At 42.5% G+C, this 19,249-nt stretch overlaps 1 protein-coding gene across 1 annotated transcript in view; it reads left to right on the top strand.

The window, feature by feature from the left end:
- Positions 1-13,518: 13,518 nt before the first annotated feature.
- The window catches only part of ENTPD4 (ectonucleoside triphosphate diphosphohydrolase 4), a 30,269-nt gene continuing 24,538 nt past the window's right edge, over positions 13,519-19,249 (top strand). Inside the window, exons 1-4 of the mRNA XM_081171904.1 lie at positions 13,519-13,647; positions 14,688-14,795; positions 16,205-16,326; positions 18,937-19,116. Coding sequence (XP_081028030.1) covers positions 16,319-16,326; positions 18,937-19,116 — 188 coding nt within the window. The 5' untranslated portion in view covers positions 13,519-13,647; positions 14,688-14,795; positions 16,205-16,318. The remainder of the gene's footprint in view (positions 13,648-14,687; positions 14,796-16,204; positions 16,327-18,936; positions 19,117-19,249) is intronic.

The following is a 19,249-nucleotide window of genomic DNA, read 5'->3' as shown; positions in this document are numbered from 1 at the left end:
AAGCATATTCAATGCTCATTTAAAGCACATGACTTCCCCCAAAGAATGCTGGGAGCTATAGTTTGCTAAGCATGCTGGAAATGGTAGCTCTGTGAAGCAGAAACTACAGTTACCAGGATTCTTTGGGAGAAGTCACATGCTTTAAATTGATGCTAAATATGTTTTAAATGTATACTGTGGATCTGTATCGGTGGCAGGCTCTGCACACTTAAGATTTTTTCTAAATATTTTTTGCATTTGGGGAAAACGTGTGCTCCCCCCCCCCATCCCTGCTGACACCTCCCTCTTGTACACTGATGGTGTTCTTTTGGCTGCATAAGGACTGGCATTGGGAGAATGAGTTTGCCATTAGTATAGGGGTGCTATTGGACAAGGGCTTAAGGTTGCAAATGTAGGGAGTTGTAGTACTTAACTTCTAGAGGTTGCCAGGTGGGCAAAAGCTCCTCTAGAGGGAGGCTTAGTTGGGCTGGTTGACCCATGTCTAATTAAGAACATCTGCAGATGTACAGGAACAGGTGTCCAGAATGGTTCAGGCAGGCTTTTGTGAAAACCAAAGTTTACCTGTAGAATATAAAGGACAGCATGAAGCCTCCTGTTTTCACACAGAGAAGGTAATAAAAGATCCTTCAGTTACCAATAAGTGCCAGGAGTTGCTTAGAAGCCTAGTACACCTCTGTCACACTTGCACCCAACACTGCAGGTCCTACTGTGGGCAAAATCTGCATTGCCACCTTTGCCTTCAGGGCCGGCCCAATCATTAGGCAGACACTCGGTGGCAGGGAGACGCAGCCACAAGGTATGTGGGGACAGAGCATGTAACAAAATGGCTTACTCTATCGCCTATGCCTGTTACTGTGTGCTATGGTGGAGGATTTGTTCCCACTGCCAATGTTGATGTAAGGTTGCTATTGATTTGATTTAATATTGCTTTTGATTTGTGTGCCACTTTTCCCAAGCAACCAGGTTGAGCTCAAAGCAACTCACAGCAATAAAAAGCCATTAGAAATTTTACAGTAGTCACATTTGCATCCATATATAATCATGTCAAGAACACAGAAGCACGAGGATAAGGAGCCTGTGGCCCCCCAGATGTTGCGGGACTAATGTGTCCCTGCACATCAACCTGACAGCACACTGAGCGGGTCCACAAGCAGGTCATATAGTCACTGTCTTCTCCACTATGCTGCAAAATTCTGCATTTCTGATTAAATTACATTAATGATTTCTAAAGTTGTATCTATACATATAAATCAGCACATTTATTTATTGATCTACTTACACAAATCTGTGTCGTCTTCTGTGACAATGTGAAAGTAGTCACCCTACCTCTCTTTGAGGGAAGAGAGGCAGGCACCACACATGGCGGCTATCAGGGCTCGGGGTGAGAAGAGATCCAAACATCTTCCTTTTGATTAATAGTTTAACTGCATGCCCTGTTGAGCCACGAAGATGTGCAGTTGGAATTGGCCTGATGTTGCTGTAATATACAGTTAGTGGCTCACATGAAAGGGTGCATGAAAGGGTAAACCTAAGCTCAGGTTGCAAGTGGGTGTAGTTTGACATCCTCTCAGCAGGCTCTGCTCTCCCCTACCCCACCCCACTTTTCAGCATTTTTCTCTTCATGCTTCCTGAAACAAGCAAGAAGCCATGAGACCTTGGCTGTCTGCAAGTGAACTGAATCACTCTGAAAGGAGTCTTTAAAGACTGCATCTCTGCTAACCCAAAGATTGCATGATCTTTTTTTGTAAGGAAACCAAGTACTTTCCTTTTTAAAGGCGTTCTTCTTCTTTGTTTTACTGCCAACAGATGGAGACTTGTTTGCTGAAAAATCTGGAAACTCTGTGAGTAAAATGTTCACTTACTTGCAAAGCTAAGTGTCTGTGATTTATTCTAGCCTAAGTATTTCTGTGGGGAACTTTGTTTAAAGGTGGATGAGGGCAGATGTAAATCTGAACAAGTTTTCATGTGCTTGAAGCCATTGTGCTAACTCTGCTACTGGATAGTAGGATCCTTTCTTCCAAACCTCTCTCTCCAACATCATAAACCCAGGCATTATGATCAGGACAACAATACTGGTCCTACGTCAGCCTGGGGTACAGCTGGACCTCAGCAGAGTTCAGCAGCAAAAGTATCTTGGGCCCATAAGTTAAAGGAAGAGGAAGCCACCGACAGTGATCACTTTCTGGGATCAAACTAAATGTGACATTGAAATGCATGGTTGCAACTAAGTGTCTTAGTTTTTCAAACGTAAATAGCTGCCCAAGAGAGCACAATCCGAATCAGAAGCACAGTGCACGGATGCGAAAGGTAGCCCTTACTCCTCCAGCTGCTACTTAACCCCACATAGAAGCTTTCATTAGAAATAATAAAACCTTGTAATATATAATGGCTGTCTTGTTTGGCCCAGTGAATAGCTGGATGTGCTGACCAGCTGTGTCACAAGAGACTTGAGAATGATACATCATCTGATTGAGTTGGGAACTGCAAGGCTTAGTAAGCAACTAGATTCCTGGAGAGCTATTTGTGGCTATTACTCATTGATTCATGACCTTTTTATAAACTTTTTTTAGTTTTTAATATACAACAACTATAAATAGAAGTCTCCCTTAGATAATGGTACAGAACAACCTATAATGGGGAATGTGGATTCTGAGAATTGTAGCTTGCCAATTGTCCTGAGAACTATAGGTCAGTGGCAAACTTCAGTTCCTGGGAAACTTTGCAGGGAACCACGACTTTTAAAAGTGGTATAAGAGTGCTGTAAATGTATGGCTTGGATGTGACCTATATCAGTGGTGGGGAACCCCAGGACTGGGGTTGAATGTGGCCCCCCAGGCCACTCTGTCTGGCCCTTGGGACTCTTCCTCCAACTATTCTTAAGCCACCCCTTCACTGGTCTTGCTCCACTCCTTCTCAAGTGTCTTTGCTTGGCTGGAATGTGTCCTTGAACTGCCACAGTGCCTCTTTGTCAGGAACTGGCTAGTTGCAAAGGTAGGGGGGGGCAGCAAAAGTCCTAGTTGCTGCAAGTCAGAAAACCAGTGTTAGGAGCCAATTTTGCCCCTTTCTACAGGAGTCTCCCACATTTTGTGACCTGGGGGCACATTTGGAAATCTCTTACGGGAACTGCAAAATACCAATGTCACAGAAGAAAAACTGGTGCTGCTCAGGTATGCCCCCTCCGAAAAAAGGTAAGTCACCTACACATCCCAAATAAAACAAAAACGGACACAAAAAAGCAGGCAACACCCATAACCCACAGAAAACAGGCAACCTCCCCAACAAACAACCAAAACATAACCAGCCAAATAAGGCTCAAATTTAAAAAATAATGATTGGGAGGAACAGGAGGCCTTGGCAGGTAATAAAGCGGGTGTCTGTTAGCTCCATGGTGCCCATGAATGCCACGTTGGGGGCCCCAAGTTTGAAGGACCCAGTTAAACTGACAAAAAAATCTAAAGAATAGATGGTATCCGATGCTAATCTTACTCAGAGTAGATCCATTGAAGTTTTTCAACATAACAAACACATTTAAATGGGTCTACTTCCTTGGTTGGATGCAACCCAGCATTGTACTCTTTACACCCCATAATAGCTGCAGTCTTGCTATTAACGCAGAACAAGAAAAGGTCACATGGACACCAGCTGTTTTGTCCAATATATAGCCCATTTTACTGTAACAATATGTTTCGCCTATAGACCCAGAAATATAGCTGCTCTTGAAGGGCCGTCTGAAACACGGGGTCTGAGCTGCACCCGTCCCCCGCCCACTGTGACATGGCGCCCCTAGACGCAAGGAGCATGACTTGGCACTAGCAGCCGCATCAGACACAGCTGTGCTAAGAGTTCCACTGCCCCACAGTGGTAGAAATGAATCCCTGTGACTTTGTTTTGAGAGTTGGTGCAATGTAGTAGCTGCAGCTGAGAGGCTGTGCAGTATACCAGGAAGCCTCTGGTCCTCCTCTCATCTCCTCTGTGAACTCCTACCCAGTCAGATGAAGAGCTCAGTATTACCTGCACCTGTGTTCTTCTTCATCCTTGGGTCCCCAGATGCTGGACTACAATTCTATCATAAGAATTTAAAAAGAGCCTGGTGGATGAGGCCCATGGGAAGCCCCAAAGCAGGACCAGAGGGCAACAGCACTCTCCCTACTTCTGATTCCCAGAACGAGCATTGAGGCATTCTGCCTCCAACAGAGGAGATAGAACATAAATATTGTGGTTAGTAAACATTGATAGACTTAGGACTCATCTGCACTTCCACTTGACCCGTGCTTAGAAAGTGGTTTCTCCCTTTCCCCTCTTTAGCACTAAATCAAAGCACTCTTAATAATTTTATACACTTCTATCATGTCTCCTTTTGCTCGCCTTTTCCCGAGACTAACAACCCCCAAATGGTGTAAGCTTTCTTCATTGGGAGAGCTGCTGTAGCCACTAGATCATTTGGGTTTCTCTTTTCTGAACCTTTTACCAGCTAGAATATCCTCAGCATCATCCCTGGCTAACTTAGCCACTTATTGGGGGTGATGGGGTCGCAGTCCAGCAGTGCTTGGGGGGGCCATGACAATCGCTCTGGTTTGTAAATGTGTCCACAACCCCGAAATCTTGGCAACCCCCTCTCTGCTGCTATGGCCACACCCTATTTTGGCTGTAAAAGGCACACTAGCAGTTTAGGCTGTTGTTTTTCTCATCATTTGGCAATCCTACTTCTGACCCTTTTAATCACCCCTTTCCCTCACCTTGCTTTACCTTCCTGGTTTAAGGTTTGGTTCTGGAACGCCCCCCCCCCATTTTAAAGTTTCAAGCTCATATAGTGACACCCCACAAGTACAAGGAACAACTAGCAGAATGAAAAGAGGCACATCAACTTTCTTTTGAAAGAAAACTATATGAAAATGATGTATAGATGGTATATAACACCAGTACAGATAGCAAAAATGTACAAAACCGGGTCAAACATATGTTGGAAATGTAAAGAAAAAGAGGGGACTTTTTATCATATGTGGTGGGAATGTAGAAAAATTAAAAAAAATTGGGAAATGATATACAATGAACTGAAAAAAAATGTTTAAAATGACATTTGTAAAAAAAGAAAAAAACCAGAAGCATTTTTGTTAGGGATTGTAGGACAAGACCTGCCAAGGAAAACAAAGAACTTATTTATGTATGCTACAACAGTTGCAAGAGTTTTGCTAGCACAAGGATAGAAGAATGAAGAAATCCCGACGAAAGAACAGTGGCAAGAGAAATTGATGAACTATGCAGAACTGGCTAAATTGAGGTACAAATTGTGAGACAATGACAATTTTGACTTCACGGAAGAATGGGAGCTTTTTACAAATTACTTAAAAAGACAACAAAAAGAATTGGACTCTTTGGCGGGTTTTGAATAAACATTCACAAATTTTATTAGTTGAATATATGATAGATAAGACAAAGATATGTACAATTTTATAATATGCAGAGAATAAAATGTGTTGAGAAATCAGAGAAAGGAGCTGAGGGAAGTCTTTGGGGGAGGGGGTTGAGGGGGGAGGGGGGAAAGAATGTATGTAATAATATGACTGATAATTGATTATGTTAAAATTGCTTAATAAAAAAATTATAAAAAAGAAGAAGAAAAGTGAACCTCTATCCATCTACTTCCTTCCCAGTCAAAGCTCCAGTGTCAGGAGCTCGGCCTACACTTGAGTAGGACCCTGGCAGAGACACCTTCCCGACTGGCATGTTCTTTCCCTCCTGGTCGTTCGTTCGGGAGCTTCAAAAACTTTCTTCAGCCCAAACATCACGGCGACCGATGCCAACAGACACCGACAGACTTAGGGATCCGCAGAGTCTGCGCAGTTCATGTAACAGATCTCAGCAACTCAGCATTTTGGCTAATCAACTTTATTTACATATAAACACACACGGAACACTGCAACATGGTTCCCTCTCTCTCTAGTATCAGACAGCAAAGAGAAAGAACAAAGGGCAATAGTCCCACTTCATGGAACACATTAACACAAATATCCTGTCTCCATCACTTGCCACTCTGTGGAGTCAAAACATACACCGTCATGTGATAGACAACAATCCCATGACTGCAGGAATTCTTAACAACCATCACCACTGGATCGAGGACTAAGCTCTCCTCACAGTCCATGCTGCAACACCACTACAGCACTGTCCTTTAAAGAAAACACTGGGTTATATATGGTGTGATCAGCAGTGCAGTCAAGTAATTTCAGACTCTAGACTTAGAAGCCTTCCTTGGGGAGGGAGGGTTCCTTAGATGGTTATGTGTATTATTTTACCAATGTGAAAATATGGCAAGCCTGTCCTGTGGCATTTGCCCCCCCCCCAAACCTGGCCATGCTGCTCGACATCTGCCTCAAAGTTCTGCCCTGATGGCACCACTTGGTGTAGTACAGCAACTTTGGTTTCTTTGGGGCTTTTAAATAGATTTTCTGTTTGCAATATTGTCTTTAGTTGGTCTGTTTTATCCCCTAAACAATTGATTTCTTAGACTGAAGATGGGGCTATTAAAATTTGACAGAGGTTTGCTGACCACTAAAAATCACTCTGAGCCCATGGGATAGAGTGGGATATCAGCCAGGCAGCCAGCCAGTAAAATATACATTAATCCAGTGCTTTTTTCTGGGGGGATGCAGGGGGTACGCATACCCGTAAACATTTTGTGAATCTAAGTTTGGCCTCATTGAGGGGCAGTACTTCAATATGAGTAGGAAAAGGAGAGTACCCTTAAACATTTTTAAAGAAAAAAGCACTGCATTAATCACATACTTGTGGGCATGCACATGGGCTAGGAGGAAGGACCACAACTCAGTAGCAAGCCAAAGGTCTGGAGTTCTTTCTCCTAGTGGGGTTGGGAGACAGAGGCCCCCGTCTGAAACCATGGAGAGCTACTGCCAATCATTGGAGAAGATACTGAGCTGCAGGGACTAATGATTTGACTCAGTCCTATGTTCCTATGGCTGGTGTTCATTCAACAGAGATGCAGCAGCCCTTTGAAAGGGCTGTAGTGTTTTTAAATTGGTATTAACATTCATGCATAATAAATCCACATACAGATGGGGACAATCTGGTGAGAAGGCACCACAGAAAAGCTTTCTTCTGCTTTAAACATCTTTTTAGACATGTGTTAAAAACATTCTATTCTTGACAGTTCCCACAGTGCAAGTGCCATGCGTGCCCTTCTAGGTATGATCCTGTCACTTAAGCTATTTTGTTCCTTCCTCTTGTGAATGACTGCCTAGGACCTGTGTGTATTCAGCTGCATTTCCACCAAGGCGTTGACACAATGACCTCCCTGTGTTTTTCCTGTAGGGTCCTTAAACATGACACCCTGGTACTTCGACCCCCTAGGCAGCACTTTAGCAAATCTCTCACCTAGGTCAATCAATGCCAGCAAACATCACTTCCTGTTGCTCAGCATGAAATAGCATTGTTTTGTTTTGTTTTGTTTTTGTTTTTAAAAAAATACTTGTAATTTCTAGAAGTTCTCAAATACAAGGTACGGTTTCACAATACATGAATAATAACATAAAACACTAACATAATTTTAATACTGTATATGGCTGTGCGCACCCCAATATCCAAGTGATAAGAGGGTCCAGGGGTTCCAGCATTTTCCCAGTACTTGTGCAGTCCACGTGAAAACATCTAGGGGTCTTGGTGGACCACAAGCTAAACATGAGTCAACAGTGTGACGCAGCAGGGGGGAAAGCTAACGCTGTTCTAGGCTGCATCAACAGGTGTCTAGTGTCCAGATCAAGGGAAGTAATAGTAGCACTCTGTTCAGACCACACCTGGAATACTGTGTCCAGTTCTGGGCACCACAATTTAAGGAGGATGTTGACAAGCTGGAATGTCCGCAGAGGAGGGCAACCAGGATTATCAAGGATCTGGAAACAAAGCCTTGCAAAGAGCACTTGAAGAAGCTGGGTACATTTAGCCTGGAAAAGAGGAGACTTAGAGGAGATATGATAGCCATCTTCAAATGTCTTAAGGGCTGTCACACAGAATAATAATAATAATAATAATAATAATAATAATAATAATAATAATAATTGTTGAATAGTGGGTAGACATAGCAGACGACACAGCGATTATTCCAAAGCAGCTCTTTATTTGTAAGCTGGAACAGAACTGAACAGCAAACAGCTCAGCCAGCCTGCTTTTATAGGCAGCCGGCTGTCAACATTGTAGCAACAACAACCCAGGGTTTCCCGCCTAAAATAACTGACGTGGACCTGAGTGAAAACTACATACACAATACTCCTGGTGGCCAGGGTGAGAACTTCAATACATAACAATAATAATAATAATAATAAATTCTATTTATACCCTACCCTCCCTAGGCAGAGCCAGGTTCAGGGCGGCTAACATCAGTAAAATTACACTCAAAAACATAATAGGGGGGGAAACCAATTTAAAATACAGGTTAAAATGCAATTTAAAATGCAGCCTCATTTTAAAAGTAGCCCATAAATCAAAAACATAAGGGTCAGACTGAGTCCAAACCAAAAGCCAGGCAGAACAGCTCTGTCTTGCAGGCACTGCGGAAAGATGTCAAGACCCGCAGGGCCCTAGTCTCTTGTGACAGAGCGTTCCACCAAATCAGGGCCAGTACCGAAAAGGCCCTGGGCCCTAGTGCAGACCAATCTAACCACCTTGTGACTTGGGACCTCCAAAGTGTTGTCATTTGTGGACCTTAAGGTCCTCCGTGGGGCATACCAGGAGAGGCGGTCCCATAGGTACGTGGGTCCTAGGCCGCCTAAGGCTTTAAAGGTCAAAACCAGCACCTTAAACCTGACCCTGTACTCCTCTATACAAGCTTGTTTTCTCCTGCTCTAGAGGGTAGGACTTGAACCAATGGCTTCAAGTTGCAAGAGATTCTGACAAAATATATGGGAAAACTTTCTGACAGTAAGAGCTGTTCAGCAGTGGAACAGACGCCCACGAGAGGTGGTGGACTCTCCTTCCTTGGAGGTTTTGAAGCAGAGGTCGGATGGTCATCTGCCATGGATGTTTTAGCTGAGATTCCTGCATTGCAGAGGATTTCACTAGATGACCCTCAAATAACAATGCAAATGCTACAAATTTGAAAGAAATGGGCTATGGATAGGAATGTTCACAGTCATTGCCTTTATCCACGGTACACCCTGGAATGTTTCAGCATGAGGTTCCTTGTTAGCAAACCCAGCCAAAGGTTTTCTGTGTGACTGGGACCTCATAGCTTCCTTGGGGCTTGCTACTTAATGTAGGAAAGGGTCCCAGTTGCCGGCAGTTATCTCCCATGCTTTACCTCTCAAAACCCAACATTGTCAAGTCAGTTTCCCTAAAAGAATTCTGGCTGATGTAGTTTACCCCTCATAGTGCTTTGAGGGAAAGAATGTGCTTTAAAGGTGTAGTGTGTACACAGCCCATGTCTGAAACCCCCATCCTCCATGTATGGGACACCTTTACACAAGACTCAATGTAAAAAATATCAGCAAATGTCACTTCCTTTTCACTGCAGTGCTTTGATAATGGTATGCATTCCCCAGCAGAAAGGATGAGGATAGGGGAAACTATTTATTTACCTATATATTTAAATATTTATTAACCACACTTTTCATAAAAATACAGCAAGGCAGAGTACAATATACAAAATTGTCAGCAGACATTTGAAAGTGGGCAGAGATTATTCTAGTGGCAGGGCTTTTTCCTACAGGGCAGGACCTGCTATAATCAATGTTCAGTCCCTAGTAAAGGCTGCCAAACATCAGAGACCACCAGAAGTGCTCCATCTGAGGATCCCTTTCACTCGAAGGCCATATTCAACACTAGTCCTACTCAGAGTAGACACATTGAAATCAGTGGACTTAAGATACTCATGTCCATTGATTTCAATAGGTCTACTCTTAGTAGGACTTGCACTGGCTACAACCCTTAGACTTCATGCAATTGCAAACTCTGGTTATGTGGGCTGGGGGGAATCTGTAGCCCATCTTGCTCCCTATCCACACGTTATTCCAGATATCCCTTTTATTTCACATTCAGAGCAGTCATACCACATGAGCCTGTTTTCAATGATATTTGTGTCAGTAAGGTTTTTGGGTGATCATGCTGCCTCATTTCCAATAAGCGCACACCTGTAACTTCCTGCTGAAATCCTATAACTTTTCATACCATAAATGTCCAGCTGTGTGCGCACTTTTGTTGCACCAAAGTGATCTCCCCAGGGTGCAAGTCTGGGCAGTGTGTATGGAGGGCCTGGGCTACCCAGACAACAAGACTCCCCTCTTGGCCTCGCTGGTGTGGTCCAAAGGAAAGCAGAGCAATACATTTGGCACCAGCTTGGCTGCAGGAGTTGCTGCAGGGAGCAGTATAAGGCACCATTCAATTGTCTTAGGGACTCCAGTCTGAATTTGTGTAGGGTTTACTCCTTAGCCTTTTCTTTTCCCAAAGATGTCCCACAAGGCACAATACACTTCCAATAAAAGACCAGTCTGGAGGGTTCCATTGTCTACACATGGAATGTCAAGAGCAGTTTAAGGTTTGCTCTTGACATTCCATGTGTAGACAATGGAACCCAGACCTTAAACTTTACTATGAATCAGCAGCTTTCTGCTGGTTGAAAGAATGGCTACTTCTTGAAAATACAGACATTTTGGATTTAGAAGGTTTTAACAATGTATTTGGATGGAATGCATATCTATGGTATGATAAGGTTAAAGCACATAAAGCATTCAAAAATCATATTGTCAGGAAAGCATTGTTTAATGTTTGGATAAGATACAAGGATTTATTGGAAAATAAAACCCCAAGGTGGCTGTCACCAATGGAAGCAAAAGCTCTGAAAAGGCTCAATATGGAGGCCAAATGGCCGACTTATTGGGAAATCTTGGAACAAGAAGGAGGCAAATTGAAATTGCAGAGCTTTGAAAAATTAAAAAACAAAGTGAGAGATTGGCTTCATTATTATCAGATAATGGAGACATACAATTTGGATAAGAAAATTGGCTTCCAGGTAGAAAAGTCAAAATTAGAAACAGAACTGTTAGAACCCAAAACTAAGAACTTGTCAAGAATGTATAACTTGCTGTTGAAATGGAATACTCAGGATGAAACGGTCAAATCTGCTATGATTAAATGGGCACAAGACGTTGGACATAATATTATGTTTGCTGACTGGGAACAGTTGTGGACCACAGGTATGAAATTTACGGCATGTAATGCCCTAAGAGAGAATATTATGAAAATGATATACAGGTGGTACATGACCCCAGTCAAGCTTGCAAAAATCTATCATTTGCCCGACAATAAATGTTGGAAATGTAAAGAAACTGAAGGTACATTCTTTCACCTCTGGTGGACGTGCCCAAGGATTAAGGCTTTCTGGGAAATGATATATAATGAATTGAAAAAGGTATTTAAGTATACCTTCTTGAAGAAACCAGAGGCCTTTCTCCTGGGCATAGTCAGCCAATTGGTGCCAAAGAAGGACAGAACTTTTTTTATGTATGCTACAACAGCTGCAAGAATTCTCATTGCAAAGTATTGGAAGACACAAGATCTACCCACTTTGGAAGAATGGCAGATGAAGGTGATAGACTATATGGAATTGGCAGAAATGACTGGAAGAATCCGGGACCAGGAAGAAGAGTCGGTGGAAGAAGATTGGAAGAAATTTAAAGATTACTTACAGAAATATTGTAAAATTAATGAATGTTAGAATGATGTTGGATAGAAATTAAGTGGTTTCCAGCTGTAATGCTTTAAGAGAATATGAAACAAAGGTCTATAAATGGGTAAAAGCTTAATGGTAAGGATTTGCTGAACTAATAAATTTAAGTGGAATACAAAAAAGGGAGGCATGAGGAGGTCCGGGGAAATAAGCTTAAGGAAAATAAGAAACGGAAAATTAATGTGTTTTTAATTGTTTTTATTTTGCATTTTTCTCTTTATTTTTCCATTTTTATTGTAATGTGTGAAAAAAATCTTAATAAATATCTTATAAAAAAAAGGAATGTCAAGAGCAGGGCTAGTTCTATTGCTCAGCTTATTAGACGGATGCAAACCATCCTGCAGCACTGGATGCAGTAAGGCTGCATATCAGCAGCAGTACACTTTTAAAGCAGACTTGTATGACAAACTCTCCTTATGGTCTTCCCCAGCCTGGTGCCTTCCAGTTAGCCAAAGGCCGACAGGAGTTCAAAAATGATTGGAGAATCATAGAATTGTAGAGCTGGAAGGGACTCCATGGGCTATCTAGTTCAACCCCCTGCAATGCAGGAACCCAAAAACTCTTGGAGGGCACTAGGTTGAGGAACAGATTCACAGACACGTGAAGTTGCACAGGGCGTCAGACCGCTGGTCCACCTTCTCCAACAGTAGCTCTCTGTGAATACTCTACTATGGAGCTCCTTTCCTATGAGGAGATGAACTAGGGAACTTTTCCCATCATCAGTTATATGTTTGATTATTGAGTTATACGCACATATAAACAAAAATAATCCAACCTATCACACAGAATACAAAATCAAATCAAAGGAAGAATGAGTTCTCTGCTCTCATCATGATCTTCTTGGTGTATGCACTCTACCTCTCAGCTAAAAATGAGGCAGCACTTGTTTTTGAATGGGGACTAAGTTCTCCTCACAGCCCATGCTGCAACACCACTACAGCACTGTCCTTTAAAGAAAACACTGGGTGTTAAATAATGGGGTGATCAGCAGTGCAGTCAAGTAATTTTAGATTCTATATAGACTTAAAAGCCTTACTTGAGGAGGGAGGGTTCCTTAGTCAAATGCTCTACCCCCATCACACAGAAGAAAACAAAGCACTTACCTATTATGCAGAATACAAAATTAAGCATAATTATAGTTAGCCACGACAACAGCCAATCAGTTTATTACTGGAAGAGGCTGGAGGTGAAATGATGGAAGAACTAGATGTCACAACTATCCTTCCTAGCTCTTCAGCGCCCACAGGCCAGGGGATATAGCTCAGTGGTAGAGCATTTGACTGCAGATCAAGAGGTCCCCGGTTCAAATCCGGGTGTCCCCTCCTTTTTTCCCTCCTTCCTGGAAAAAAAAAGTAAATTCCCCCAATTCCATTCGCGCGTCGATTCCTTCCTATTCCTGCACGGAAGGGAAAGCTGGGGCTGCGGCAAATGCATTCGAAGGGAGTCTTGCGGCGGCGCCCGAGCAGTCGGGGAAAGCGTTGCTCCTCCTCCCCGGCTACCGAGCCGCCAGGGCCCGATCCGCGGTTTAAAGCAGCGGAGGCAAAGCCAAAGTCCCATCATCCCCTGCGCCGAGCCAGACTCCCATGATGCCCTGCGAAAGAAGCGCCCGTGGCCAGTCGCCATCTCGGTATATCAAGGTGATAAATGAAAGAGATTCCCCCCCTTTTCTTTATGTTTGTAGATCTATGTTTACACCGGAAGTGTGCCCAAAGGGACCCTGAGGCGACTGCGCGCTGCTTCTTCCTGAAACTCTATGGTTGAGGCGGCTCTTGCGTCCCACCCCGTTCGGCTATCGCATTTGACGTCACTTCCGACGCCCGGTCCTCCGAGACCCGGAAGTGGAGGATGGCTGAGGTGTCGCTTTGCGCCCGGCGCCCGGCGCGCGGCCCGGAGCAGCCGCAGAGGAGGCGGCTGAGGTGAAGTTTGGCGGGGAGGGGAGGGCAGCGCGCGCGCGTATGTTGCGCGGCCAGCTCGGACTCCTGGGTTCTTCCTTCGCGCCCAGTGGCGCCGCCGCCGCCGCCGGCTTCCCTTCCGCCGTGTCTGAAAAGGCGAGGGAGGAAGGGCAGGTTCCCGGCGGGGGAGGAGCCTCTCGGAGCCATTTTTGAGGAGAACGGGGGTTTGGTGTGGGGTCCGCGGCGGAGCTGCGGGAAAGCCGTGCGGGAAGCGCCCGCTGCGATGGGTGGGTGCCCCCCCCCGCCCCTCGTTCCTGCGGCGGCGGCGGAGGAGGAAAGTCCTCTGTTTGAATGGCTGTCCCGGGCCAGGCTGGTGTCAGGGGTAAACCAAGAGAAGCGTTCGTATAAACTGCGGTGAAACATGAAGTGTGTGTAGCAGCTTCCCACAGCTGGCTGGCTATTGGAAACTGTGTCCTGGGCTGGATCCTGTCACCCTCCAGATGTTGTTGGGCTGTTATCAGCCCCATAGCCAGTACTGAGGGATCATGGGAATTGTGGTTCAGCAGCACCTTGGGGGCTAGAGGTCCCCTGTCCCTGTGCTATAGCCGTCAGCTTCCTAAAAATCTCATGCTTGTTATGTGGAAAGAACCAAGTGCAGAAAAGGGCATATTATCCAGCTGCTGCATCAGCTCCCCTGGTTCGAAAAGTTGCAACATTGAGAGCTTTTTAGCTTAGCAAAAAAAGAGGCTAGTTAGATGCAGCCAAGGTAATTCTTAATGTCTTAAAGCATAGGAGCCCATGTATTACATAACATGCAGACATGTAATAAAAACGAAGTATTCTTTAATCCTGAGATGAAAGATGAACCTTTTTGCATATTTTCTTCCTCATAGACCTCCATCCTTTCAAGTCTGGGATCTACTTGCTTCATTGTGCTGTTAAATGTAACCTAGCAACAGGGTATTATACTGACAGTGTAACTTGGTTTTTAAGTTCAGCAGATCTGCTGATTTTAATGAAAATCCCATTTTAATATCTTGTTTTTTCTTCTATTCTCCATTTAGTTTCTGCATGATATGGCTTCTTCCAGCATTCTTTGCATGGAACTATTAAGATATGTAATTTGTATTAAATAGCTGGTATAGTTTGCGGAAGGTCACAATGTTTCAGAGGTAAGTAATTATAAGTACTTCATGTTGCAGTGTCATAATTTGGAACACGCACACTTGGAGTTCCATTTCAAACCATAAGTTGTTAAGTGGAAATTACTCATAAGAAGACTGCAGAGTCTGCATTAATGCCTTCAACAATGTTGGGAAACCTCTGGCCCATGAGACCATTTCCCCACCTGCCCCGTACCTGATGCCACATATGACATCAGGTGTGGAACAGGTAAAACACAGTTGCAGAGAAATAGTTGGAAGCCTTAAAATTCTCCTCTAAATGTTCTTTGCCAGGCAAATTTTGTATGTGGTACCTTTTAAATGTTGCCCCAAAGGCAAGCCTGCTGGGATTTGTTCCACATGGCAGCTCCCAAACAGAGCTTCTGAGTGCAATTGATCTATGCTGAAAGCAAGGTTTGCAGGTGCTCTCAATCAGTGTGTTGAGTGACACCATCAAAATCTGTGCCTTTGTCCATGCAATTTGAAATCAAACAATGTGGGCAAAAGAAAATGCTTCAACTGATGTCATAGTGATGTCAAGCAATTCTCATACATGCATGAAATGGATTTTTTGAACATATTATGATAGTGTTGCATCTGCTAGCAGCCAATTTGTTTCTGATTCAAGGTTCTAGTTTGTAAAGTTGTAATCATTATATATATTCTTTATACACACACACACACACACCCTGCCGATTGCTTCAAATTCTGTTTAGAAAGTAGGGTTTAACTTGGTAATAAGACTTGAAATCTTATTGCAGTTAAGGCCTTGATTGTATAATGTGGGTTTTTGTGTTTTGAAATGTTATTTAAAATAGTGTGTTCTACTGGTTATTTATAGCTGGAAGCTAGCAGTTTTGTTGCTTGCTTCAGCATCAAATTGCACTGATACAGAAGATGAATTTCAGCAAATGTATGCTGGAAGGTCATCAAGCATCAGACTGCATTCAGTTAAGTGGGAAGTTTACATAACCTCACATTGCTCTGCTAGCTTCAGTGGAAGTAGTGTAAGCTAGCCCTGGGCTTCTTCGGAAGGAAGGGTGAGATAAATTTAATAATAATAAAATTGCCTGTACCTCCAATTTGTAAGTAACTGTGTTAGTGCACTTGCTTCAGATATGAGAGATGAATTGAGCCCCTCAGAACATGTATTTCATATTGCCATGCCCTCACACAGTATGGTTTGGTGAATTGTTAGAGATGTATCTGAGAGGCCTTCACTATCCTTAGCCCAGTTGTGCGGTTAAAATAGGACAGTCCCATGCACACCATCCTGTACTTTTTGAAAGAAGGGTAGGATATAGATCAGGGATCATTGCTAATAATTTGTTACATTGGTTTAGTTTTTGTGCTCATCAGATGTTGGATCTGAATAAAAGTACCATCTTTTTAATATCACTGCAATCTTTTCTTTTCAGTTCCTATTTGTACCATTGGTCCTGGGGATTATGTTTGTGTCTTATGAATCTGTAACATTTGGCTGACAATAGAAGTCTCTCTTACTGTACCTTGCCTGATCAAACTGTTCTGAAATGGGTAGGTAAGTATCTGAATACTGTCGGGGTGAAAGGAATAAGCTGAGTGCTTGATGGGGATGAAATGGACTTAAAAGTCTATTTGACTTTGGGCTCCCTTAATTTTGACACTTCCTGCACTATTTTTATTGATGAAGGTACAGTTGGAGACAAAACACCTCACATTGTTAACAAGTACAGTGCTACCTCGGGTTAAGAAGTTAATTCGTTCTGGGGGTCCGTTCTTAACTTGAAACTGTTATTAACCTGAAGCACCACTTTAGGTAATGGGGCCTTCTGCACCGCTGCTGGGCAATTTCTGTTCTCATCCTGAAGCAAAGTTCTTAACCTGAGGTACTATTTCTGAGTTAGCGGAGTCTGTAACCTGAAGCGTATGTAACCTGAAGCGTCTGTAACCCGAGGTACCACTGTAAACTGTTACAGCTGAATACTGAACTATACAAGATACAAATAGGTACAAATAATGAATAAATAACAAAAGGTGCTGAATTTCCATTGCTTGTTTTCAGCACTTGTGTCATGAAGAAATAAAAAACAGAAAAGGAGCTCTGCTGAATGAGACTAAAGGCCATTCTATTCTAGCATTCTGTTCTCACACTGGCCAACTAGATGCCAATGGGAATTCTGCAGTGAGTACTTGAAATTGACTTCAGTGGAAAGGACTCACAGTGGCATTGCATGTAAATTGGAAAAGTGGGTAAAAGGTGTTTGGAAATAACAGCACATATATAAATTATTTTTAAAATATTTTACCAGGTTTGTCATCTACTTAACGCTTTAAAAATGAATTGATAAGATATGCATTTGAGAGATTGTGATAAAGGAAAAGTGTTCTTTGAAAAAATGTTGCACACCTGTAGCAAGCAGCATCATAAAGGAAGCATTGCCCTTTCTCACACAAGAAGAATGGTGGTACTTGCTTCCACAATTTAAAAAGTAATTTTATTCAAACTGAAATGAAAAGCTGCTACTTGATTAAATTGGGGCATCTTTTAGTAAATCAAAATGCATTTAATTGCTTAAGTTAATCTAACTGATGAATGAATTGAAGATTCCATCTCTAATTACTGCAACTCAATACCATAAATGTAGTACCTCTCATGTTGTAGTCCTGCAGTCTGAGATATGAGGATTTTGGCTTGCCCTAGGGTCATCTAATAAGCTCTGCTTGACTTAACAGCAGAAACTACAGTACACAAACTCTTGACTATAGCAGTGTCTTAGAAGGCTACACTGTGGGAGCTGAAATTTCTTTTTTTTTAAATATTTTTTAATTGGTTTTACAAAAAATTTTATAGACAATACAAACAAATAAAGAAACAAACAAACATGTATAATTTCATATCCTTTTTTTCATAAACCTCCATTCTCCGACTCCCCCAAACCTCCCCTTTCTACATCCCAATTTCCAAAATTATTTCAGCAAATCCTAACACTTATTTTAATCCAATTTGTCCCTTATTTATTCTTTTCTTTTACTTAATCTTGTGCCACTGTAATCCCCTTTTTTCTAAAACTTCAACATTTTAGCATTCATTAATTTTGTAATATTTCTTAAGATAGATTTTAAATTTTTTCCAATCTTCACCCGCCGTCTCTTTCCCCTGATCACGGATTCTGCCGGTCATTTCAGCCAATGCCATATAGTCTATCACCTTCATCTGCCATTCTTCCAGGGTGGGTAGATCTTGGGTCTTCCAATGCTTTGCGATGAGTATTCTTGCTGCTGTAGTAGCGTACATAAAAAAAGTTCTATCTTTCTTTGGCACCAATTGGCCGACAATGCCCAAGAGAAAGGCCTCTGGTTTCTTAGGGAAAGTACATTTAAGTACCTTTTTCATTATATATCATTTCCCAGAAAGCCTTAATCTTCGGGCACGTCCACCAAAGGTGATAGAAAGTACCTTCAGTTTCTTTACACTTCCAACACTTATTGTCAGGCAAATGGTAGATTTTTGCTAGCTTGACTGGGGTCATGTACCACCTATAGATCATTTTCATAATATTTTCTTTTAAGGCATTACATGCCGTAAATTTTAAGCCCGTGGTCGTGGGAGCTGAAATTTCTGACCACATATACAATTTTGTGTGACTAAGCCATATCCCCTGATCATCTCTTCTTCCTGCCAGCAGTCTCCACCCTTGTGGCTTCACTCCTCTATCCCCAGGCAGCTACTTGTGTTCATAGCAGTATTGGGGGCTATGCAAACTTAGCTTGCATTCACTCATCTACTTAAGCATATCTATGTTCTTAATATTGGATTGTTGCTTTAGTGTCAATAGTGATGATATTGAGGTTTTAGAATTACTGTAATTGAGCATCATGACTGCAATCGGAGGACAAGGTATACATCTTCTAAATACATACAAAGTGTAGGGAAGCATTTTAAATCTAGCAATTAAGAGTTAGTAATGTAACTTTTGGAGTCTTCCTTCAGTTCTTGAAACTGCAGAATCATCTATTTGAAGAGTTTACAATCTACTTAAATTCACTATGACATATTTTCTGGCTTAGAACATTTGGGATCCAGTGATTGGATCCTTTGTGTGTCAGTGAGTGTACTGTAGTAAGGTACCTTTTCAGACAGGCTAACTTTTTGTTTTCTAAATTTCAGGATCAGTGTTTCATGTCTGTTTCCTGCTTCTTGGCACTTCAGCATTTCCCCAGTAGGGTGTCCACGAATATTGAACACCACGTTACGGCAGATTATTGTCATTGGGTTGCTCGCTGCTGCCTTTTTCTTGCTGTACTATTCTGTTGTAAAATATGGCTACAGGGACAAAAAGCTGCACAGGTAAGAAAATCCTGTAAGACAAAAATATATGTTCCAAAAGTGTTTGTTCACATCTGAGAACAACACAAGTAACGGATAGTTGTTTTTGCTTTTAAATGTGCTTCTAAGTCCCTATAAATTGAATGCAATTTGC

This window comes from Podarcis bocagei (genome assembly GCF_964188305.1).
Source record: "Podarcis bocagei genome assembly, chromosome: 15".
NCBI classification, from domain to species: Eukaryota; Metazoa; Chordata; class Lepidosauria; order Squamata; family Lacertidae; genus Podarcis; species Podarcis bocagei.
This window is presented reverse-complemented; position numbering and strand designations above follow the sequence as displayed.